Source organism: Trematomus bernacchii, unplaced genomic scaffold (assembly GCF_902827165.1).
Source record: "Trematomus bernacchii unplaced genomic scaffold, fTreBer1.1, whole genome shotgun sequence".
Taxonomy (NCBI): Eukaryota; Metazoa; Chordata; class Actinopteri; order Perciformes; family Nototheniidae; genus Trematomus; species Trematomus bernacchii.
In genome coordinates, this window is record NW_022987342.1 from 8,269,759 (window position 1) to 8,295,885 (window position 26,127).

At 42.8% G+C, this 26,127-nt stretch overlaps 1 protein-coding gene across 5 annotated transcripts; it reads right to left on the reverse strand.

Moving 5' to 3' along the window:
- Positions 1 to 4,861: 4,861 nt before the first annotated feature.
- Positions 4,862 to 25,925, reverse strand: LOC117482181 (cyclin-dependent kinase 12-like). Of its 5 annotated transcripts, none has more exons than XM_034130212.1 (7): positions 19,765 to 21,025; positions 19,286 to 19,396; positions 18,875 to 19,141; positions 18,609 to 18,740; positions 15,749 to 17,491; positions 10,894 to 10,969; positions 4,862 to 5,164 (listed from the first exon to the last, which is right to left on the reverse strand). In XM_034130212.1, the coding sequence occupies exons 2-7, from the start codon at positions 19,352 to 19,354 to the stop codon at positions 5,157 to 5,159; spliced, it is 2,295 nt and encodes a 764-aa protein (XP_033986103.1). In that variant the 5' UTR covers positions 19,355 to 19,396; positions 19,765 to 21,025; the 3' UTR covers positions 4,862 to 5,156. The 5 variants fall into 5 exon arrangements, with proteins under 5 accessions (XP_033986103.1, XP_033986095.1, XP_033986088.1 ...); XM_034130204.1 differs by having other exon boundaries at positions 15,749 to 16,676; positions 16,713 to 17,491; positions 18,875 to 19,396; XM_034130197.1 differs by lacking the exon at positions 19,765 to 21,025 and adding an exon at positions 23,369 to 23,438 and having other exon boundaries at positions 18,875 to 19,396.
- Between the last annotated feature and the right edge of the window lie 202 nt (positions 25,926 to 26,127).

Here is a 26,127-nt window from a genome sequence, read left to right on the forward strand (position 1 = left end):
CTACGACGCTGGTTATCAACTCGGTAACTCAAGCCAGGGTTTCTCTGTCCGGCTGAGTGCGCGTTCACATGAAAGGGGCGGGGCTAGCAACATTTGACCAATCACAAACATGGAGAAGCGTACTGACAGCGCAGCTTCATACTTCCTGAATGAAAAGTAAACTATAATATTAGACAAATATGAAGACGTTAAACTTTAAACATCCATGACTTAAACTCTTTATCCAGGATAAAAGCCACATAGCTGCACCTGCAAGGTGAATACAGCTGGTAAAAGAAAAATGTTTGAATGAATACATTAACAGGTTTATGATATCACTGCACTAAGACACGAGTGGATCTGACTTTAATTACATTTGACTCGAGTGTTTCGTCAACTTAATGTGTTGCTTAAAATAATACTTCTGCATACAGTATGTGCAACCCAGTCTCACGGCATTTCGTGTTATAGTCACGACATTTAATCTATTGATTCGTGTTCACCAACACGATTTTCCCCTTTTTTTCGTGTCACACAGAACGATTTTAAAAGCAATGTATTTCTATTGGTAGTATGTTTCGTGCCTGCACCACGTCTTTTTGTCCGGTCGGGTCTTGGAAGACCGGAAGCTGTGTGGTTCATAAAAACATGTTCTTACTCAATATCAAGCCAAGATTATTGATTTTATTTTAAATTGTATAATGTCAGACTTTTTTTGCCGGCCGTGAGGAAATTAAATGGGGCTCAGCCTCAGAATACTGAAATCTGTTTTTTTAGTATTCTGTTATTCTTTTCTAAATAACACACTGTTATTTACTCAACAATAACACACAATTATCCTTGTTTATATTTATTTGTTTAATTCCATAATCTCTGGCTTTTTTGCCGTCCGTCAGGAACTGAATTTCAAAATAAAGTCACCGGAAACAGACGTAGGCGATACACACCCACTGAACTGATTACCCAAGATCCTCAGCTATGGTTGAAGCTCGGGTTGCGGTCGAATAGTCCATTTAGCTTAGGAACCTTCCTAACGGAGTGAAATGACCCGGAAGTCCCTCAGTGGCAGCCATGATAAGTGCCGTTCGAATTCTCTAAGGTTGCGGTCGAATAGTCCAAAAATTAGCTCCTAAGTTCTAACCCTATCGTCTATTCCTTGACCTCGGAGTGAAACGTCACGGGGTTAAGGGTACGGTACTTTAGAGAATCTTACTGCACTTTCACTATCCGACGTGTTTATGATGTGCCAGCGGAGGTCATAAATGTGCGTCTGCTGCTGTGGGGAAACTATGGAAACTACAGTTTTCTATACAGCGGACTACAACATGGATGTTTAATAAGAACGAGGGACTACTGTAAACTCATCTAGAGACTCTGCACCGTGCTCTGATGCTGTTGTTTTATGCGTTATGAACGTGGACAACAGAGAAACATATTCTTCATGACCAAAGTTGGAATTGAAATAAAAAAGGAAATTGAAACTTATGCTCGTCACCCTCTCCCTCCGGTCCACATTAATACAAATGATCCCAATACGTATGATTGTATGAAAAGATCTTAAAATCAATACAAATGTATTTATTATAAACGTTAGTCCTTAACATCTATCACTGTGTATATCACCATTCAAACATCTTAAAAGTTGAACAAACCCCACACAGCTCAGTAAAGACTGTGAAATGTTGACTTTATTTGATCATTTCAGTAAAAACTAACGTTCATATTTCTCTTTTTGATTATAATACTGATGAACGTTCAAAACAAAGCACTTTGGCAACTTACCACATACGTTTTGAAATGCTTAATAAGCACCGTAACTTTCATGATGTCATTTCTCGTTCATAATCGGTTGTTTCCCTGAATGGCCGACTGTTGTGTGATGGCAAATGCCGCGGCCGCAAGGCATTGTGGGGCAGCATTTTCTCCTCTCCTTTAGGTTAGGGAGGTCCAGTGGTTCCTAAGCTAAAGGAGGTTATAAAGGAAGTTTGAAACCTCCTTTCCTTTCACTTAGAGAATTCGAACGGCACTTATCATGGCGGCCACTGAGGGACTTCCGGGTAATTTCACTCCGTTAGGAAGGTTCCTAAGCTAAATGGACTATTCGACCGCAACATGTTCTATGGCACGTCTCTACTGGGAATTGTAGTTTTAAAAGACGTTTTCGTTTCTCCCACAATTAGAAGTTGCCAGTATTAACTGTGTACACCCCTGGAGGTTTAGGGATAAGAAACACATTGGTGTTATCAAATTTAAAACATATAATTAATAAATGGGTGAAAATGGCTTGTGTCCATAATGGGCAGCATTAATATATACCCACATGACAGCTCATTGTTACTTTGTAATTCTACTCCACTATTCAGAGGTTAACCTGGTATTTTTACTCCACTACATTTATTTTAGTTACTTTGCAGATTCTGATTAATGATGTGAAATATAAACAACCCTTAAAGCAGACTTTAGTTACACCTGAGTAAAATTCAGGGAAGGTGATTGTCAAGTGCCAACAATCAGGCGAGATATTTGGTAGTGGGTGCTTGAGAAGACTAAACATTTAACTGCAGATCCCTATAAAGTATATTCATTACTCGTTATTCTCTACTAATAGTTCATTAAAGACTGTATATAATGGCTATTTTGCACATCCCTTTCAAGATTTCAAGATTTTCCAAGGTTTATTGACATATCATATACACAACTATGGTGTAGTTATGCAATGAATGAAAAACTTGGGTCGCAGGTTCCTCAACAGTGCATTACAAGACATCTATCAATATGTGTGTACCTCCACCATTAAACTGTCAAATTCTGCACATTTCTTATACTATCTACATACATCTTATAAGAGTATAATTAATATGTAAAATATCAGTTAAAATAAGTGCTTCAACATAGTTAACATTGCAGGAAAGCAATATATTAGACGTTAAGTACTTTGTCAGGCTTAATATTTATCTCTAGATACCCCCAAAGCTTTTTTCTTATTTAAAAGAAGACCTTAACCTAAAGTATTATTTAATGTTTGAATAAAGGTTAATTTGTTTTTCTGTTTTGCACATCCTCCTATTAAAGGTAGGGTAGGTAAGTTTGAGAAACCGGCTCGAGATACACTTTTTGTTATATTCCATGGAATGCTCTTAACATCCCGATAGCAATGAATATCTTAAGTGCTTTGACAAAAAATCCATAAAAAAAGTCATCTGTGGAAGCCGTAGTACTGTAAAAAGCACGACCAATCATTTTAGCCGGCCCGGCTAAAATAACTGGATGGCCTACCTGCCTGTCAGCCTTCCATCTGTGCACAAACTTATCTCGTGCCCTCATTGGTCATGTGCGCGTGTGTGTTGGAGGAGGGGCTCTATAAGGAAGTGGCAGATTTTCTCCGGTTGTGTATTTTCAAATTCTAGCGATCTCGAGCCGGTTTCTCAAACTTACCTACCCTACCCATAGACTGTATATATAAAGACCCTACCTTTAAGTAAGCTTTCTTAACGCTAATGTTATATTAGTCAGATTGCTCTGAAAATGGGAGGTGATATTCTATTAATTTTCACGTTCACACAGTCAGTTGATTTTTGCCGGCCGTCTTTCCTGCAACGGCAGTTTTTCTGTATTTCCTTTATCCTGTAATATGACTTGATAGCTTTAAACTCCGCACACTGAGCTCTGATTGGTCAGCAGGCGGTGCTTTCACTGAGTTGATCTCTTATCCTGGAACCAAACCTGCCCCGGAGCATGTTAGCCGTCAGCATAAGTTACCATGGAGATCTAGCCCGGTAAGAAGAGAACCAGCGTCGTTGGACCGGAAACCCAGAGTTTTCCCTGAAGTTAGCTCACTAAGCGAAAATCCGGCTTTGTAGTACAGGCGTCAGGTAGGACAGATCCATGCTTTCATGTTTATGCCAAATTCTGACCCCACTGTTCAAATGGCGCATCAGAAATCCAGACTCATCAGACCAGGCAACATTTTTCCAATCTTCTATTATCCAGTTTTGGTGAGCCCGTGTGAATTGTAGCCTCAGTTTCCTGTTCCTAGCTGACAGGAGTGGCCCCCGATGTGGTCTTTTGCTGCTGTAGAACCATCTGCTTCAAGGTTCCACGTGTTGAGGTTCAGAGAGGATCTTCTGCATAACTTGGTTGTAACTAGTGTTTGTTTTTAGTTACTGTTGCCTTTCTATCATCTTGAACCAGTCCGGCCTTTCTCCTCTGACCTCTGGCATCAACAAGGCATTTTTCGTTTTTAGAACTGCCGCTTACTGGATATTTACCCTTTTTCGGACTGAAATACTCAGACCAGCCCGCCTGGCACCAACAACCATAACACGTTCAAAGTAACTTAAATCACCTTTCTTCCCCATCCTGATGCTCGGTTTGAACTTCACCATGTCTACTACACATGCCTAAATGCATTGAGTTGCTGCCATGTGATTGGCTGATTAGATATCTGCGTTAACGTGCAGTTGAACAGGTGTACCTGATAAAGTGGCCAGTGAGTGTATATATATTGCATAGCTTCATATTTGACTTTCTTTTTTTATTTCTCTATCATTCATTTATCCATCCTTTCCCTGTTTCCTTGCTCTGCCATCTCTGTTTACAGCGACAGTCTTTCCCAATGGGTCTGTTGGCAGTACAGGATGGGAGTGTGTTTCTCCTTCACTCTCTTTAAAAAGCCCTCTATCGCCTCTATAGTCACATACACACTCACAAAACACTACAGTAGACTGCCCTGCAGCAATGATAATACACACAGCCCACACCATAAGAAACAACTTATTTTCTTATTTTTTCTCTTGTCATGTTCTCAATGTATTAGGCTCTGTATGCTTAGTCTGACCCATCACTTCACTTAATTAAAAAAATAGAACAAATGAAGACAAAGCCTGAAAAACATGTATTTTTAATCAAATGTATACAGCATCAAGGAAAAAGGCTGCTAAGAAACTGATTTCCAAAGTAGTGATATTCACAGAAATAAGGACCATTTCTTAACAAAAACTGGTAATAAATGGCACAAAAATATTATTTTAAGGAATATATAGTTTACTTTTCAGCATGTTTGGAAATACAACTAAAATACTACATCCTCCTGTAGCAGTGACTGAATGTGTATGTTGGATCTGAAGTCCAGATGATCTCTCACAGCAGCTTCAAATGATCAGACAGTCATGACGCATCTACACAACTAAGGAGAGAAATATGATTAACAAGTGAGACCAGACGACAGTTACTCAATTCTGCTGACATATTTCTGTTTTAATTGTCATGCATTGAATTGTATGGACATCCTTTATCTATACAATAGCATTTCAATAAAGAACTGAAAGATAGGCTGCGATGTTTTGTTGGTAGGAGCTAAATATAACAAACAGGGTTCCTGCAGGTTTCGCCAACTCAAATGTAAGACTTTTTAAGACCTATTTCACGTATTTCAAGTATGAAGGAAAATTGCTATGAAAGAAGAAATACGTCCCATAATTACTTACAAAGTAAATGTATTCATGTTCAACATAAGAACAATGACTGAACATAACAGCATAACAGTCCAGAACTGTGTTAGCGTGTTAGACAAAAAGTGTGTGTGTGTGTGTTAGGGCTGTGCAATTAATCGTATTTTAATCGCAATTACGATTTTGGCCTGCCACAATTATGAAAACAACATAATCGAAAAAAACGATTAATTTGCTTTGCTAGGTTGTGACAGTGCATTAGAACATATTTGATCTAATTTATTTTAGTCTAATTTATTTTTATTTATCATATTTATATATGTTTAGTAGCTTGTGGAAGTGCGCTCCAAAATATTTGTTGATCTTGTTTATTGGTATTTATTATTTTGATATTATTTATTTAAATGTATCACTTATTTTTGTATTGGTTTTTCAGTTGAATTATACGTTCAGGGTAATCAACAGTTACAAATATACTGTTCAAATTATTTTTTGTTTTAAAGTTCAATAAATGGATGTTTTCAAAGTCAATGAATAATCATATTTAATAATCGTGATTATGATTTTTGCCATAATCGAGCAGCCCGTGTGTGTGTGTGTGTGTGTGTGTGTGTGTGTGTGTGTGTGTGTGTGTGTGTGTGTGTGTGTGTGTGTGTGTGTGTGTGAGAGAGAGTGACAAGAGCTATATTCAGAGCTCTGCTGCCTTGGCTACAATCTTTCATCGTTGCTGTTGTATGATTGGTGTTTAACTACGGTATTTAGCGTCTACAGCACCTCCGCTTTTAGGGTTGACGTAGACCCAAACGTCGCCCGGAGGTCCCCCGGTGTTGTTGCGGGAGCTGCTGCACTAGCTAACGCTACATTAGCAAAACAAACGCAAATGTATTTTGCAAAAGGTGCAGCAGGCTTCAAACACGTTCCCTCCACTGATTTCAACCAAGCACTAAATTCGATGTTCTATTTCGTATATGACTTCGCCCTCTAAGGATATCGCTATTGGGTAATCCCCTGCGCACCTTCGCAGCACTGAGACACTTGTAGTCCACGCGCACCCGCGAGGTGGGCCCCACCCTCGGGCTCCCTTCCGGTATAAATAGGAAGGAGGCCCGACAATCTGCTCCCTCTTTTCTTCAGCACCCCGGTACTGAAGCACTTTAGAGACACTAAAGAGTAAAGGCTCTTTTAAGAGCCACCTCGAAAAAGATCCTTAAACATGAGTACACAGGGTTGTGTTACCCGGCCATCCGGAAGTGCCAGGAGGGAGCGGCAGCGGCGGCCCCTAGGAGCCTGAAGGCTCCGGTGTCCTCATACGTCCCCCTCACTAAGGGGTTAACGGATGTTGGTTTCCGACCACAGCTCCCCTGGAGCCGAACCTGACGGCATTGTTCGGGGTGAAGCAGGCCAGCACGGTCGCCGCACGGCGTCCCTTGCTTTCCTCCCCCGGGGACCAGTTTGTCGTCCGCCAGACTGACCGGATGCATCAGTGTGCCTTCTAGGCGTCTGCAGCGGCGAACAACATCGCTCTGCCGTCTCACTCCATAGTGAGACTATCAGAGCAGCCCTCCATGCCCTCCGAGGCTTCGGAGGAGATAAAGGAAAGTGCTGCTGGATGCTCCAATCAGCCCGGACGGGCTGTTCGGACCCCAGTTCCACGCCATGGTGGAGTCCATGAAAACTGCCGTGGAACAGGGCAGCATGTCAGCTGGCTCCAGCCTGCTGAGCGCCCCCAGCGGCAGCGCCCGCAGCACCCGCCACGGCGTCAGGGCTCGCTGCAAAAGCCTGCAGTTTTTAATCTATCGGTTAATAAACTGCAGAGCTTGCTAATTAAGCTGGCTGCCACTAATCTGTTGATTAGTAGACAGCAGGGCTCGCTGCAGAAGCCTGCCGGTTTTAACCTCGGTTAATAAACCTGCAGAGCTCGCGGCATTCCTCTGTCCGAGATACGCCTCCTACACACGGTCATAATAAACCCATGAGCGCCGTTATAACGCCTCATGTGGACAGCACTACACACACCTCCATTCATCCCCTGAGCGTGTACGCGCCTCATGATGAGAGCCGGAGTGAAACGCAGCGTGTGGAGGCTCCCTGGCGTGGCTTGTCGCCATGACGACCACAGAACATCTCGAGCATGCGCGCCCGCTCTCAGAGTGTTTCTCAGAGTGAGCGCGTGTGTGTCTGATGGACAAATGGATGAGCAGGCTGATCAGCAGAGGGTACACCCTGCAGTTCGCCTCTCCCCCCCCACAGTTCAATGGGATACAGGAAACACTCCTGTCGTCCCAGGAACAGTGTCTTGCTGCAGGAGCTGCAGGAACTCCTGTTGAAAGACGCTATTTCCAGGGTTCCTCAAAGGGAGGAAAATCAGGGTTTTTTACCCCCGTTATATTTCTAATCCCGAAAAAGACTGGGGGAATGAGACCCATCCTCGATCTGTCAGTATTCCACATGCTGACGATCAAACAGGTGCTGGAATGTGTTCACCAGGACGACTGGTTCACTTCCACCTGAAGGATGCATACTTCCACGTACCCATCATCCCGAAACACAGGAAATTCTTGCTTTTCTCATTTCAGGGAATATCAGACCAGACAATCGTCTGCCGTTCGGATATTCCCTGGCTCCTCGCATTTGTTCCAAGTGTGTAGGCTGGAGCCACTACACAGATGAGGGATGAGAGTGTGGTTTTATCTGGACGACCTGCTATTGCTGGTCACGTGGTGATCCCCCTGGGTCTCCCCCACAGGAGGAGACTCCAGAGGTGGTTAATTCGCCTGCGCATCGACCCCGTGCGTCAGAGGTAAATGTGCTGGAGCTGCTGTCCATTTGGGGAGTATTCCAGCACTTCGCCCCGTTGCTGTACAATCAAACATGTGTTGATTCGCACAGACAACAGGCCACGGCAGCCTACCTCAATCGCCAGGGAGGAGTACGATCTGCGCAGCTTCTGAACGCAGCCAGGCGGCTGCTGTTCTGGGCGCGCACACACGTTGCTCTCCATCAGAGCAATGTATATTCCCGGCAAATTGAACAGAGGGGCTCGCAGAGCGCAGGATCACCCCCCTCTGGGGGTAGACGCGTTTGCACATCGGCTGTGGCCCAGGGTGCTGTTATACGGTTTTCCCACCAGTTCCGCTGACCCCTCGGTTCCCGGACCGAGTGCGGGAGAAGCGGCTATCAGCGGTCCTGATAGCCCCGGAGCGCACGGGAGCGTCCTGGTTTCCATGCCTACAGCGTACGCTGTCAGGCAGACAGTGGGAAATTCCGTGGCGCGGGGACTCCCAGGCGAAGGGAGCGATCAGCAGCCACCCAGCCGTTTTATGCGAGGAGTATGGAGACTCAGACCTGTGTCACGCGCACTGGCGCCTCAGTGGGATTTGGCTTTTGTGTTACGCGCACTAAGCAAAGCCCCATTTGAACCTTTAGATCAGGTTCCCCTTAAACTGTTATCAGCCAAAGTAGTAGGCTATTACTTTTGGCTCTATCAGCGAAAAGGGTGAGTGATTTGTCTGCTCTCTCTGTGGCTCCGTCATGTCTCCGGATCCAAGGAGATGGCAGTTCAGCTGTTTTACGCCCTAACCCGGCTTTTATGCCAAAGGTCATCACGAGCTCTTTTAGGCCAAGAGTGATCACCTTGGATGGCTTCTTTCCTCCCCCTCACAGGTCGGAGGAGGAAGCCACATCTCATCTCCTCTGTTCCGTGCGCACGCTGTCCTGCTATGTGGCGCGCACGCTGTCCTGCTATGTGGCGCGCACGGCTGCTTTGCGCCGTTCCCAGCGCCTGGTTGTGCATTACAGATAGCGCTCATTCGGGCAGCCTCTGTCTGCACAACGGCTGTCACACTGGCTATGTGAGGCTGTGTCACAGGCATATGTCTCTGGGGTGGATCCCCCGGGGAACATCAGTGCGCACTCCACCAGAGGAATTTCCTCCACGGCTTTGCACGGAGGAATGTCAGTGGAAGACATTTGCACCTTGGTCTTCCCCCTGTTAACTTTTTCAATTTTATTTGAGAGATGTCTCCCATTCCTCTCTGACGCACCCTGTACTGAGTGTCCTCTCAGAGTGAGTGACGTCAGGGATCCAGCTGTGCGCCTCTCGGCACGCGGAGAGCGGCCCTTTTTCCCTCTTATGAGAGGGATGTTTCCTTTTTTCCTCTGACACACTCTGTACGGAGTGTCTTGTCAGAGTGAAATATGTCAGGGATCCAGCTATGCGCTCTCCTGCCTGTCTGCACACAGAGAGCTGCCCTTGTTCCCCCTCTTTTTGTCGCTGCGCAAAGTGTGACCTTCGTCTCTACTTTTTCACAGCGGCAGGTTTGTATTGTTCCCAGCCTTCGTCCCCTCATGGAGAATATTCATGTTATGCTATATTCCAGGGACTGTGATGCGCCAGTCGCATGGCGCAATAGGCATGGGTTATTATCTGAGCAGGTGTGTCTGTGCTTCTAGTACCGGGCGGACCCAGTGGGGCGCAGACTACATCTTGCTTCGCCCTTAACCCAATAGCGATAGCCTTAGAGGGCGAAGCCATATACGAAATAGAACTGAAGTTACCTACTGTAACTCCAGCTTCTATGAGTATAGGCGTAGCCCTCTAAATTCTGGGCCCCACTGGCTCCACGAATAGCTGAAGAAAGGTTGTTTGTGTGGGAGCAGATTGTCGGGCCTCCTTCCTATTTATACCGGAAGGGAGCCCGAGGGTGGGGCCCACCTCGCGGGTGGGCGTGGACTACAAGTGTTTCAGTGCTGCGCGGGTGCGCAGGGGATTACCCAATAGCGATAGCCTTAGAGGGCTAGGCCTATACTCATAGAAGCTGGAGTTACAGTAGGTAACTTCAGTTTTCCAACCAAATACGGTTGAACTTACACTTCCCCATATTTATTTGTAAGTAGATTTGAAGATACATGAGTTTTTGACTGCCGCTAGCTGAAGCTTGGTTGCTAGGTTACTAGCTGGGTGTTCTCCAATAAGGGGCCGGGGGAAACAAAGTTAGTGATTACTGGTTCCATGTTGATTTATTTCAATACAGATTGTTGGGGGGAACTGAAAGGCTCTTACCGTACAGGTTACTTTGCAGCCTGGACATTTCCCCCAAAACACATTTAGACGCGATCGCAACACAGAAGTACCTTTCAAATCCCATCATTTTTAAGACCTTCTAAATCATATTTAAGACCTTTCTTATTTTTTTTGTCATATTTAAGACCTTTTTAAGGCCTTAAATTCAGATTATCAAATGTAAGACTTTTTAAGACTTTTTTTTTTTTCCCCGCGGGAACCCTGAACAAAACATAATACATGTCAAATCATTAATGGGTACTGATCAATTATTGGAGGGTTTTTTAGACATTTCACTTGATGTGTTAACAGAGACAGTCTCAATCAGGAACATTTATCAATCTTTCATATTCAATGAAAACACTGTCAACAATCAGTGTTGTCAGGCTTTAGTGCACTTACCTTCGTAATCAGTGTGAGGCGATGGGAAGTTCGGCTGTGGGACCCTCTGCTTCACCTTCTGGTTAAATGCTTCAAGCTTAATAAAACAAAAACAATAGAAGGGGGATTAATATATTATATTGTGGCATTTTAAGTAACAGTAGCAAGTTTAGCACAGGCCTTAAAACACTAATGTTTGGAAATCCTCTAAGATTAAGCTGTCTTTGGCTCTTTTCTGCTGTAACAATGTAAATTTCCCCTCTGTGGGACTAATAAAGATATTCTGATTCTGAAGATATCTGGAACTGTTTATCAAGCATCAATAATAACTTTAAGGACTATAAACACTCATGTGTTGTAGTTTTCATTAAAAAAATGAAAACAGAAGACAGAAGTTCTATTTTGTGCATCTGCTATAATATAATGACAGCTTTGCTAAATGGCATAACTCCTCATCTCAATAATCAATGAGATATTTGCCTGAGAATATGAGAAGTAAAACTGACAGGCCACGACCATGAATACATAAATAAATGTATTTAATGTAAACTTGACAAGACTAAAGCATTTGGGGTGCAAGGAGGTGTGTGGCGCAGTGGGTTGTGCGTAGGTGTTCGGATCAGGGGATCATAGGTTCAAACCCCACTGCAGTCAGCATGTCGTTGTGTCCCTGGGCAAGACACTTCACCCCAAATCGCTCCTTTGGGGATTGCCCACAGTATTGAGTATGTAAGTCACTTTGGATAAAAGCGTCTAACAAGTATCATGTAATGTAATGTAATGGTTAATACCCAAGTCATCACTATGCATCGTTTTACAATGCTTTTATTAGAGGACCTGTAACAAACAAGGATTGTTATAGACTCCAGGACACTGTTTGGAGCCCTGGACTTCTCTGAAGCTCCAAAATACTTCATTCAGATATATGCAATATTTTTCTTTACCAAATATTGCCTCTACTGCGATTTTGATATTGCACTAGTTTTTAGTACATTTTGTATCAATTGTGCCGTCCCTATATACTCTTTCTGTAAAGTTTGGGAAATACACTTTATTATCGTGGAATATATCTCTTAAAAGCAGTCATTGGTAGTGTCACAAAATGGAATAAATGATTACATTTATTAAGTAAAAATTAAGAACATGTAGCTTGTGAGACTGAGCGCTTTGGTTTTATCGAAGGCACAGGCCATTTTTTTTTTACATCCCACGCAAAATCAAAATCAACACTCATCTATGAACATCTGTTAAAACAATAAGAAGAGGGATTTCCGCAGTTCAGATGCAGTTAGTAACAAAAATAAATTCACTATCTCCTGAAAGTGGTGCAAGTTTCCCTACCTCCCCCCAGTATTAAAGGTCACCTATTATGCAAAATGCACTTTTGGTTGTCTTTTGTACATAAATATGTGTCCCTGCATGGTGTGTAAGGAGAATCACAAAGTGAAAATACAACCCTCTCTCTTTTCCTCCTTACCCACATCTCTAAAAACGGGGGTACAACGGAGCTGATCCAGATTTGCTGTGGTCATGACGACATTACTAAAATGTGGGCTGGTTTTACATTTTACGTTGAACTACTGGCAACGTCCCGCCCCAACCTATCAATAATGTTGCAGTATCAGAAACAATGGAAATAATATGGTCTGTGTTTACATTAGCAACCAACGTTAACACTGAGCTAACACTGTACTGAGGGGCGCCGTAAGGGGGTGAAAAGTTAGGACGATTCTAAGGGCCCGTGACTGACAGGGGCCCAAACAATTTTAGAACATTAAGAAAAAAAAATGTGATATATTTTCATGGGGCCCAAAATCCCTGGCGGCGCCCCTGACTGTACTGGAGATAATATGTGTAAAGAAGCCGGATATAAAAAGGTACTGTCATGGTGGGAAACCCGTGAGAGAGAAAGTGTTTGAGCTCCATACTGTTTCAGAAATAATGCTTGATGTGGTTTGGAACATAATATGGCGTTTAATCACGGCAGCGTTTAGCTGAGTTTCTACCAGTAGACAGCCTTCTCTTCACAGAGCTCACTGCTTGCATGCGGACGCTCCAAAGGGGCGTGGCCAGCAGCAGCTCCAAAGGGGCGTGGCCAACAGCAGCTCCAAAAGGGCGTGGTCAGCAGCAGCTCGGTTACATTTATGGGGCTTTCACACCAACGCGGTTCCAGGGCAGGTTCGGAACTAGAGCCTGAAAAGCAGCGGAGCCGCCTCTAAACTCCGAAACCCGGTGCTTGTCAAGCACCAAAAAATTGTCGGTCTAGAAGCAAGAACCGCATACGTCACGCTTACGTCGGAGGCGGGGGCGGGATCAACCTGAGCCATAACAGTTTATGGCGGGTACGGAAAATTAAAGTTGTAACAAGCAGTAGCGTTGACCAAAGTGACTAGAACACAACCACACACTTATTAAAAAAAACACACTTTATAAAGTCAGGCAACACTAACCAGGCTTCGTGTGATTCTGTTTATTTGAACCATCTGTTCGCTGTCATTGATCATTGTGGAGAGTAGGCAGACGTTTTGTTTTGTATTATAGCAGCTATCGGATGGCATCAATACATGGGCTGTACAGGTTGTCATGTCCGACTATCACAAGTAGAATCATAATGAAAAATACGCCGGTAAATTGTGCCGGCTTATGCCACAATAGGATAGCAACAAGTAGTCAAGATAGTCAGTTTAGCTTTGGTTGCTATGCTAACATCACCCATTTTTAACAGCGTTGTGATGCCAAACAGCGGGCAGCACTGCAGTGGTCGGTAAATGCCGCTGAAACACATGAATAAACAATGAACCAGTACAAGGGTTGAGAAGTAGTTATTTAATTTAATCTGGCTTCGTATGACTAAAAGCAACACGATCATCGACCCGACGACGTTGGGGAGAAAATCAGCGACGTAAACGGTGACGTCATGACGCAGCAGCGGCAGCACCAGTCGGGCTCTGGGCGGTGTGAACAAAACGGGGGCTGAAAAGAAAAACCGTTTCCGAACCAGAAAAGCTCTAGCATGGAGCTAGAACGGGAACTGCGTTGGTGTGAAAGGGGCAATAGAGGGCCAGACCGAGAATCAGCACTTTAGTAACAGAGGGGTATGAGGCATGCTCCAATGGGTGATCTGTTTGGTATTTTGAGCAAAACACTTCATAGACACGTTTTGTATAGATATGGCCAGAGTTGGGTGTAACGCGTTACTGTAATAATATTACTTTTGTCGGTAACGGAGTAGTGTAACGAGTTACTTTTATAATTCAGTAATCACACTACAGTTACTAACATTGCCCCGACACGCGTTACTTCGTTACTTTTATAAAATCAGTCATAATCACACTGACAGACAAGAGGGGTTTCCGCCGCAGGTTTATATGTACGTAATCTGCGCGACTTGTGCGTCCACATCTCCACGTGCAGTGCTGCATAAACATGGCTGAGTCAGCGATAACTTTCGAGGGGTGGAGGTATGCCCATTATTTTGAGTTCGTCCGAAGAATAGACAGGAATGTGACGGTGAGGTGCAAACTGTGTCCAGGCCAGAAGCTGTTATCCACTGCTGTAAACACCACGTCAAACCTCAACAAACACCTGCAAAGAACACATGCTAAGGTGAAGCTAATAGCTAAGGACCCCCGAACCCAGAGTGAGGATCTTGTGAGTGCGCCGCCGTCGACTCCGAAGCAGCAAAAATTACCGGTAACCAAAGCAGAGATTGACAGGCTTGTAGCATCCTTCATAGTAGAGAAAATGTTGCCCATTTGCACAGTGGAATCACCATCGCATCGTTCAGAGATATACTGCGCAAAATACAGATAGCAGGAGACAGAGGACAGCCATGGTCAGAGCTATCTGGATCAGTCTTATGCGACAATGGAAACTGAACTAAAGAGAACATTTGAAACTTTAGCAGTCTGCGTGATCTGCCTGCAGGGAGGGGCGGGCCGGCCCTGCGAGTAAAGTAACGAGTAAAGTAACGAGTTACTTTATGTAGAGAGTAACAAAGTAGTGTAATATATTACTTTTTTTTAAAGTAATATGTAATATGTAATATATTACTTTTTTTTTTAGTAAAAAAAAAAAATTCATCTCTGGATATGGCCCTATAATATATTGTTCAAATATAGCATAATAGGTGAGCTTTAACTCCTAATGGCATTAACAAGATTTAACCAAGCCCGAATTAAACTGTCATACTATGATATCACAATTCTGTCAGTTTTGTTACTGAAATGTTGTCCGAGACATATTTTATGTGCCGTTAAGTGTTAAAAATGAATGTTTGTGGCCCAGGCTCCAAATTGAAAACAGTTGCGCTAAAACCAAGTACCAACCCGTGCAAACTTTAATTTGACAGCTTAACAAAAATATTTCTGAAAACAATAGAGACGAGAAATAGGCAATGCTGTAACAGAATCTATATACATATTTGTTCAGTGCTGCTTAGTTTGATGATCGGAGTTCATGCAGCAGTGATTGACAGTGTGTTAGAGACTGCTCTGATCTGATTGGTCGCTTTTCTTCTGCATTGTGTAATCTTCAAATTAAAGATCATTGAAGCAGTAGAGGATTATGTTTTCACATATCTGTCTCATTCACTACTGTCACGATAAACAGATTTAACAAATATAAGTATATTTTTGATAAAGATACCTACTGTAGCTTTAAGAAAGTTGATCAAATGTCAGTTAAGAGTGATTTTTTTCTTCTGCGACACTAGATAAATACTTGCTTTGATCCACAAATTAAACTTAGCTTAGCTAGTGGCCTAACTTTTCGGCATGATAAACTGAAATCCCATCCAAGTGGGATCAAACCTCCATAACATGACCTCCTGAAATGACATGGATTAGGAAGCTAATGTAACCAACACTCCACCAACCGTTTTCCTCAGGTTCGCTTTGATTTCCTCCTCTGTTGGCTGCCGTTTCTCCTTGTGTATCGGCTCAGGTTGGGACACATGTTCAATGTTATTTTCCTGCAACTTCGGTGGAAAAGGTGGAGGGTCCACCTCAGCCTCTGCCTTCGGCACTTCGGATAATATTGGTTTTTGTTCACGTTTCGCTATTAAATTCTCCCAGTATTGAACCTTCCTGATTCTCCTTGCACTCAACTTCTTCTTATAACTCTTTGTGGTGTTCTTTGTGGTGTTCTTTTTCATTACACACTGCTGCGTACTGTCGATGACCTGCAGGCAGCGATTCGTGGAAAAAGATGCAACTTGGCCTTCACTCATAGACAAGTCTGGATTTACAGAAAAGTTTGTGTCAAGGGGGTTGTGATAGGGGTTAACCATGTGAGGTTCCCCCACAGAATCAGGAAAGTTATGATAAGGGTTTAGGGGGTAAGGACCCTCACCGGGGTAAAGGGAGGGAGGAACAGACACCTGCGTCTGTCCCCAGTAAGTATTTGTGGCAGAGCTGTAAGTGCCTTTATCGTAGGCAGTGTACTGTGAGTCCTCGGACAAACTGCATTGTGGAAATGTAGAACAATTATCCGGTTTGGGATGGGGGTTGGTTTGGTTTTGTGTAAGACTGTTTCTGCTTCCATCTCTGCTTCTGTCTATAACAATTTCTCTGCTTCTGTCTCCAATTCTGTTTTTGCTATTGTCTCTAATCCTTTCTCTGCTTCTGTCAATAATCCTTTCTCTGCTTCTGTCTCTAAATCTGTCTCTGCTTCTGTCTCTGCTTCTGTCTATAATCCTGTCTCTGCTTCTGTCTCTAAATCTGTCTCTGCTTCTGTCAATAATCCTTTCTCTGCTTCTGTCTATAACCCTGTCTCTGCTTCTGTCTCTAAATCTGTCTCTGCTTCTGTCAATAATCCTTTCTCTGCTTCTGTCTATAAATCTGTCTCTGCTATTGTCTATAATCCTGTCTCTCCTCTCTCTCGAATAAGTCTGTTCAGACTTTCGTTCCAGGTTTCTACTGGGGGAGCACTGACGCATTGGGAGGCTGGGACTTAAGCTTCTAGACTTGGTGGACCTTGAGGAGGAGGAGGATGAGGAGTTACTGAAATGTCTCTGGGGGCCACTCTGCTGACTCTCCTGCGCTCCTCTACATCCTTCTACATTTGTGTCTTCATTCTTCTTCCCGTACAGTCTCTCCTGAGTCCGATCTTCTAGTTTGCTCATCTCTTCCACTTCCAGGTTCAACCCCAGTGTTTTAAGAATATTCTGAAGCTGTTCACGCTGCACATCCACCTTTGGTTTATCTTCTTCTTCATTCTTCTTCACAACTGAAACAGGTGACTTTGATCGTATGCTAGAACCAAACTTGCTTTCTCCTCCTTCATTCCTACTTTCTTCATCGCCCGGTATGCAAAAGGTGTCGTGGCCTCTGTTGGTCTGACTGAAGCCGGGAAGCGAGGCTTCACTGTTTGATCGCTGGCCCTCGCTCCTGAAAGATGGATGTGGCTCTTTCTCTACTGCAGGGGGCTGAGTGGTTAGGAGCTGCTCGCCTGAAAGGAGATCTTCATCATCATCGTTGACAATCCTGCTGAGGAAGTCTATGTCCACTCCTTTGTTGAGCACGCTGAGGAAGCGCTGGAAACCTTTGTTGACGATAGTCTCCTCCTTGGCTGGTGAGGTAAAGCTTCGACTGGGGGGAGACGGTGGGGTTTCACCGCACTGAGGAAAGGACAGATATTCAAAAACATTTTTATTTTTTTTAAACCTTATTTCATGAGAAACAAAAAGTTATGGCAACCACATTGGAACTTCTAAAGTTCTAAAAGTCTATGACAATTGAGTTTATTAATTTAATAGAATACATTTCTGCGCTCTCTACTTCTCTCTACTCTACTGGGAATTAAATACAGCCATTTTAAAAGTTATACATCTATGATTTTAGGTCCGACCTGATAAAATTGCAAATGGACTTTCACATCAGTGTGACCAGGGAGCTTATTCCGATAAAAGACATCGATATGAAAAATGGCACTGAGTTTGATTTAAGGTTCATGGGATTCCTGTGCTGAAATGTCTTGTTATCAAATCTGATTCCAATAAATCTGCATTAAAGGTGGGGTAGGTAAGTTTGAGAAACCGGCTCGAGATACACTTTTTGTTATATTCCATGGAATGCTCTTAACATCCCGATAGCAATGAATATCTTAAGTGCTTTGACAAAAAATCCATAAAAAAATGTCATCTGTGGAAGCCGTACTGTAAAAAGCACGACCAATCATTTTAGCCCCGGCTAAAATAACTGGATGGCCTACCTGCCTGTCAGCCTTCCATCGGGGCACAAACTTATCTCGTGCCCTCATTGGTCATGTGCGCGTTCGTGTGTGTTGGAGGAGGGGCTCTATAAGGAAGTGGCAGATTTTCTCCGGTTGTGTATTTTCAAATTCTAGCGATCTCGAGCCGGTTTCTCAAACTTACCTACCCCACCTTTAAGCTAATATTAGCTAGCTGATTTATCAGTTCAGCGCTGTAAATAAACACGATAATGGATGGAGTTACACACATTTTGATGGTCTAGGTGGCTTTTAAAAAAACAACCTATATTGCAATAATAATTGCAGTATTATTTCAACATTACAAGTGATGAGTATATTCAAAAAAGAAAGTGTAATTTACCTTTAAGGTTACGGAAAGGTTAAAGGATAAGTAGCTATAGATAGAACCTAGATGGCTAGATAAATATTGATGATTACCATCATTATTAATGTCTTTTCTTGTTTTTTTTGTATATATTGATATACTTTTTTCTACAAATTAAGGGGCAAAAAGTGGTACAAACCTCTCTGCGTGCTGGATCACTGCATCTCCTCTTCATTAGCGCCTTCACTCTGAGCTTCAGGGGATGGTTGTTCTGCAGGAGACTATCTTTGCTCAGCCTGGATGAGTGCATTCGCTCTCTGTGCGACCAAAACTGAAAAACAATAAAGCAGTACAGTATACAGTTTAATTTGTGGAACACAGTTGGACTCTGCAAATTGGTAAGAAACCCAACGTTAAAAAAATATTAAACAAAGGATTATCTAACCATGAAGAAAACGTACTTACCATTGAGTTAAATCCGACAGGATTTCTTTTCTGCAAAATGACATTCACCCTGTCTTTAAGAGTTGCACCTTTGTATGTAGCTGCATTACTGGAAACGTTTGGCAGTGTTGGTTCAACTGCTTTCAGAGCAATGGCAGCTTTCTTAAACATTATCCGCTCCTCTATCTCTCGAAGCTCTTTCCTCTTTCTTGACAGCTCTGGATCTTCTTCATCCGATGGAAGCGGTTCTCCGTCTGGGTCCTGGACTTCTGAGTCTTTAATATAAACCTTATGAAAGGAAGGACTCAGTCGCTCGTGTTCCACATTCACTATCATGCTGCTGTGTGCTTCACCAACAGTGGGTCTTGAGTATTCACAGTAAGTGTCCCACTCAATATTAGTTCTTGGGGCATTCTCAATGCTGTTATTTACGTCATTTTGATGATTTGGGTGCATATTTCTCTGGATTGCTCGTATGGCATCCCAGTCGATTGGATCCATCCTTCAGCCAGCCTCACTTAAGATGTATGTAGTCAATGCACTCTGTAAAGTAGAAACAATGTGGAAACATTACTTTCGAAGAAAAAGACCAGCCTTGTATGTAGACTGTTACTGTACTGACAGCACTGAAAGAAAAGAAAAAAGACCAACTGTCTTTTGGACAAGCCCCCCTCTCGTGACTGTTGACACAACGCTGCGTTCACAAAGATTACTTTGGCTTACATACTTACTAATTGTGAGGAAAGACAAACCCTGGCTTTGGATAAACCAACCTTTATTAGACGGCGACATGTTGTACTTAAGTCACTTTGCAAATTTAGGACAGAACAGACAGCAAAACTGACTAGCGTTAAATTCAGTTTTTAGTCGGATAGCTTAGCAGCTAGTTTAGCATCTAACAGACTGCTTACCTGCTACAGCGTCTCAAACTACCCCTTCCTCTGTCGCATAGCGGAGGTTTTGTTTTTTCAAGGCTGTAACATCCTAAATGTAATTATTGAATACTGATATGCCAATAGGGACCTTCAGTAGGCTTCCGAAAAAAGCCAGGGGTAACCGTTAATGTTAAAAAAAAATTGGCCAAGAATGCTCAGTGCTTCGGTGGTGTGAAATGTTGGTACTAACAGCATCACCCACAGGACGGAGTACCAACTGCATCTCTCGTGTAAAATCAGCAGTCTTGCATCTACTGAGTGTTAATGTTCCTGGCTTGTGATTGTGAGGAGTTAGTTGACTTTATCCTGCTAACCTGCAGTGCCATGTAAGTTCTTTAAATTGTTAGAAGATTTTTAAAGGACATTTTTAGGAGCTCTGCATTCACCGGTCAGTCAGTAATTTAATATTTTGAAATTTTTCAGAGAATTACGGCAAACCAATAGCATCAATCCTTTTATGGAGTCAATAATTAACACAATACAATTTTCAATAATAAGTAAAAATACATATTTCACAAAATCAATAGTCCTAATGTGACCTTCCACAGAGTTACAGCTGAACAGATGTTAGATGAAGTGAAAAAATCCACACATTTCCAAGCATGGTATCTATACAAACTATACTGTGTACGCAGATAATAGAAGCGATTTGTGATTAACCTGCTTCTTCTTCACAATATAGTGCAATTAAACATCTCGTAGCCATTTACTTATAATCACTGTGTTTAATGTTTTGCTATACAAATATATACAGGATCATGTTCTGCATATGAACACATAAAGGAAACATCTCATCTTCAACAACATTGAAGCTTAAGAGTAGAGCATATTATGTAGTCGTGACTCGGCCAAATCCCTCTGAAGACTAAACACTGTTTTACGGTGCCATTTCAATAGGACAAGAATTAACAAAAATTACAATGTATTAAAACAAAAATTGATACAAAAATCAAGAATGCAGCATTTTCAAAAATCAATAAACAATTTCACAGAGTGTTTTTCTTTTGCATGACATTGTGCTAAGGGTATAAGAACAGACAAAGATGGACAAAGTTCAAACAAGCATTTTCAGTTAACTTGTGGTGTGTTAATGTCATTGACTGTGTTGCTTTTTTATGTTAATTTTCTCAGAGGTTATTCTCAAATGTCTTTTGTGGTCAAAAACGGAAGTCCATGACAGTCCAACTGATTTATTTTATCAAGATCTTTTGTTGTTCTCCAGAGTCAAAAAGATTGATATTAGAATATATAATCAGTCAGTCGGATTTCCACAAGTTGCTTTATCCAGGTTGTTTGGTATCAATGACCTGCAGGCATCGGGTCCTTGTGATTGTTTTTCTCTGTGTTATGTTCAGAGGCTGAAATGTGTTAAAATAGGGCGGATTACCCATATTCTGTGGGAGTAGGTGCCTCATTTGAGGGAGTACTCCTGGAAAGATGTTCATAGGTGGGACACTGGGGTAAGGGAAGAAGGGAGGCGGGCGAGGCATGAATAGTCCAGGTCTGAAGTGGGGCATGTTGGGAGGAAGAGCCGGGTACGGCAGCGGGGAACTGTTAACTGGGGGGTACATCGGCATAGCAGGCGTCGGGGGTGGATAATTGTATGCAGGATTTTGAGGAATCGGTTGACATGCAGCGTTGCTGTCCTGAGAGTACGTTTGACATTTCTCACTCTGCTGTAAAGCGCTACTGCTGCTATTTTGAGCATAATCAACAGTTTCTTGCACCTGTACTTGGTCTACCTCCGTTTTATCCCTCCGAGCACTATACAAGTCTTTTTGGTTGTAATATTCCCTAAGTGATGGGCTAAAACTAGACCTGCTTGATGATGAGGATCTGCCTTGATGTCTTGGTGAAACCGCTCGCTTTGTTTCCCGTTCCCTGCTTGCTCTGCGAAGGGGTCTCCCATCAGTGTCCTTCTTTCCATACAGGCGCTCCTGGATCCGATGTGACATCTGGCCCAGTTCATCAGATCCTAAATCCATGCCGATAGCCAGCAAAACATCCTGCATTTGCCTGTGCTTGTGCTCCTCTTCAGGTGTCAGTGTGATCTTTTCCACCACAGGGAGAGACCTGGATCTACTGTTGGAGCATTCCCCCCTCTGCAGAGACTCTTCATCAGACAGAGGGCACCTCTTTGGGCTGAAGGACTGGTGAGGAGGCAGTAGAGAAGCCCGTCTCTGAGGTCCATTGCTCTTGCTCCAGTGGCTTTCCTGTTGCCTCCCAGCATAACCGGGAGACCAGGGATTATCAGTTTTTGTGAAAGAAGTTGGAGACTGTGGTCGACCATCCTCTTCTGGGGAGCTCCGAGTCACTATCTGGGTGAGCGTGTCCACATTCACACCCTTGTTGAGCACTTCGAGGAACCGCTGGAAGCCCATGGTTGACTTCTCAGGAACAGCAGCGCTATGGGTGGTGACGTCACTCTCAAAAGACTGATGGGAAAAACACAGAAGCAACCACAAGTGTAGGGAACTCTCTGCAGTCTTTGTTTGGCAAACACATTTGTAGTATATGGAACAACCTGTGAGCCATTACAAATGTTTAAATGTTACTATTTAAACTCAAACAGCACTATGAATTAAGTACTTCCTTTTTGGATTATAATTTTTTTTTTTTAGAAGAATATTGTGGGTTGTTCTTGGCCATGGTGATTGGTTCCCTTTCAAGCTGACGATGGGAAACTAGCTACTGGACTTTTAGTAATTAGACCAAATCAAAAGAGTAATGCAAAAGCTGGATTTGTTTAAGTCTGTGTTAGCACTGTCAAGGTGTTGTAAAGGCAATGTGTGTAATGTCGGGAGCAAGGGAGAAAAAGGGGTTCAGGTGTAACCAGCAGATATTGGATTTTGTCTTCTGTGCTTTGGTCATGGTTTAAAGTCTTGAAATACAAATGAGGTTGCTTCTCAAAGATATCTGCATATGAATGCTAATACATGAAACAAAAAAGCTAACGAAAGCTATCTTCTGCCTCTTTTGCTCTCCACACTGAATGTTTACCTGCATGCAACCAAAGGCCGCTCAAAAGTGGTTGGTCAATTCTACCCTAGAAATCATCCTATACAAGAATATTGTTTCATTACCTCTAAATTCTGCATTCATATGCAGATATGTTTTTGGAGATTAAGGAAACTAAGAATGTACACAATCACTTTGGCTATGTCATGATTCGACAGGCCAGTCTTCAGTAGCTGAACATATTTGTATTTAGTGATCCAGTTAGGGCAGCCATTTCCAGGGAAAATCTTCTTAATAACACTCTGTACTACAAACTGAAAAAAATCTATGTTAATTTGATTATTTGGGGTAAATTATGAACACACGCCATGGCCTGATAATGCATATATTAATCCTACAATGGATGCATTACACAAAAACAGAAGCATTCAACCTAAAAGGTGCCATTCAGTAGTGAACATTCAGTGTTACTAAAAAAAATGAATTGTGTGTTTGTGTTGAATGCACTTCCTTTCTAATAAAACATTAGCAAATCATTTATAACAAACTATATATTAATCCTAGCACATCTGATCACACCTCTTCCTGATGGTAAAGGTAGCCACATGTGAAAAGTACCCACCTGTCCACTTGACCCATTCACTGGAAACCTTGTTTGACGGTAATCCTCATGGTGTGTGGAAGGGCTGTCATTCCTCTCTCCTGGTGCGGCATAACTCTGTTGGATATGGAGAAAAGTTCTATTAAACTTCCTTTAATAATACAAAAAACCTTACACTGATATACAATGTATACAGGGAGGCTTTTGCTCAGTGGGATAGTGTGCTGATCTTCGGATCATCGGAGAGCAAGTTAGAGTCCCACTGCAGTCAGCATTTGGTTGTGTCTCTGGGCAAGACACTTCACCCCAAATTGCTCCTGTGAGGATTGCCCACAGTACTGAATATATGTAAAGGCCCTGACACACCAAGCCGATTTTGGCCGTCGATAGATGTCTGGCCGTTGATGAGCATCCTGTCGCCCTACTCAGATTGGTGTGTCCCGCACCGTTGTGTCTTTTCAGCCGTGCCGACACCCTCAGGGTGCTGTCGGCAAAATAAAACACTTAGCGAATCAGTGCATGAGAAGCGAAATGGAAGTGAGGTACGCAAACAAACTATTAGGCACACACAGATGGCTATTCTTTTTCATTTTCATCTCACCTGGACGCAAGAATTATACGATTATAAGTCGTTATGTGAAACAGTCTGTGAAACAGTCTGTGATGGACGAGAGTGAAAATGGAACACACACGCTATTTGTTTGTATATATCACGCAGTCTGTCTTCTGGTTGCCTCTTTTGAATGACGAATACAGACTACCGCCGCCTGCTGGTAAGGAGAGTTATTGCCACTCACATGCTACTTGGCCGTCGGCTGAAGTCTTTGCGGTGTGTTCCAGTGCGACTTTTTGGCCAAGACGCAGGAGACGTGAGGCGACACAACAGTCGGGTCCGTCGGGACGTGTTCTTTGGTGTCAGTTGGTGTGTCAGGGCCTTAAGTCGCTTTGGATAAAAGCGTCCAACATGTGACATGTAATGTAATGTAATTTAGTGACAAACCTTCGTAGATGGATCTTGTGACTGTGTCCTCTCTTGTGAACCGTCTCTGCTCCTTTCACGATCATCTCTATCTTTGTAATATCCAGAAGATTGTCTGCAGTCGTCATGTTGTTTCCTATAGCTGGATTCCTCGTGCCGATAGCGTTGTTTGGAGTCTTGAGGTGTTTTCCTGTATTTGAAATCCTCTTCCAGTGACGGTGTACGTTTAAAATCTTTGTTTACATGTGCACGTGAAAAACTGTTGGGTGTTGTGTCTTCAGGCTCATGTCTGTATCTGTAATCTTTGTCATCCTCTGTAAACTGTCGCCTTTTCTTTGGAGCACCCTGCTCAGGTGAGGACATCCCTCTCCTGGCTGAGCTCTTTCCGCTCCAGTCTTTGCTGTATATCATCTTAGGAGAATCACTAAACTCTGTGCTTCTGCTTGTCCTCTCTTTGCTACCATGTCCATTTCCACCATATTTCTGATAAGAATCCTTGAGCTTATCTCTTTGTGGTTCACCCCTCTCTTCCCATTTATCCTCATAGTCGTCCAAATTCCTGGAACTTCTGTCACTGTACTGCCTCCTGTTACTGTACTGAGACCTGTTGGACTGCATAATCTCACAGTAACACCAGCAGCTGGATGGCAAAGCCTGCAACAAATAATAGATAGAGAAGAAAATATGCTTTAAAAAGATGAGGTAAAGACTTTCGAAGACTTTCGAAGATTTGATAAACCAAAACTTGAGCATTTGAGATTTACCTAAACGAGAACTTTAACAGATCACAGAGGATCCATTTATTGCAATACTAAAAGTAAGTGTAAGTGACCACATAGTTGTGAAAACCTTTACTTGCAATCGTCACCGCTTAATCACATCACATATAGTAGTACATATTAATTATCATCGCTTGAAATAAGGGGACGGATCAAGGGTTCCTAACGTAAAACCATGCAATTTAAACCTAAGGACTAGCTATTGTGTGCAAACCTTTATTCCAGGTGACAGAAACAGAACTACAGTAGCATAATTCTAAGGGTAACCTGCTGTATATTGTTTAAGTTAGCAGTATGCGTTGAGTGACACGTTAGTAGTAGCCTAAATAGCTTTTGATCTAGCAGTTAGCATTACCTTACCTGGGTAGCCTTTCGCTAGTAACGTTGGCTTGGCTGCGAAATAGCAGCTAGTTAGCTTTAGCTTTAGCTAGTGCAAACATACGTAACTCACAATTTATTATCACCAAAAAATGTCTATTGACTATTTACATCGTAAAGCGACACAGTTGGGACTAGGGCTAAGATACATAAGCTAACGTTATCTGAAGCTAATTTGCAAGGGACAGTTTTGGTTAACCAGTTAGCAGTCATATCAGTAGCCTTGCTTGGCGTAAACAGTAACGAAGGATTACATTACCTTTTCCGTTGGACGACTCCACTTTTTTAAGGGGGTGATAATAGGAAAACCTTGAAAATAATTTGGGAAATGTGTTAAAGTGCTGACAACAACAAACTGTCAAGCAACTAGCTAACATTAACCAAGTTTTCACTGGCCCTGTGTTCCACCGAGATGTTTGGCTTCAGTCAGTAACAAGGGAGTTGAAATACCGCCCCCTCCTGGATGGAGTGTGAACAACCTGTGTTCTTCTTCTTTGGGTTCCGCAAAACGAGGTTAAATGTACATTAGCGCAACTATTGGACAGGAATGTGGACCATGGAGACTGGAAAATGAACAAAATCTAAAGGGGGAAATCTCCCTTTAATTTTTAGCTAGATTATTTAAACTGCAAGGTAGGCTATAT

Bases quoted from the DNA above. Each gene is read 5' to 3' on its own strand.
- LOC117482181 (XM_034130197.1), bottom strand. From the start codon at position 19,354: ATGGATCCAATCGACTGGGATGCCATACGAGCAATCCAGAGAAATATG. The intron at 18,741-18,874 runs GTAAGTACGTTT...ATTGTTTTTCAG, and splicing joins CTGTCGGATTTAACTCAATG to TTTTGGTCGCACAGAGAGCG. The intron at 17,492-18,608 runs GTTTGTACCACT...TCCTTTCCTCAG, and splicing joins GTGATCCAGCACGCAGAGAG to TGCGGTGAAACCCCACCGTC.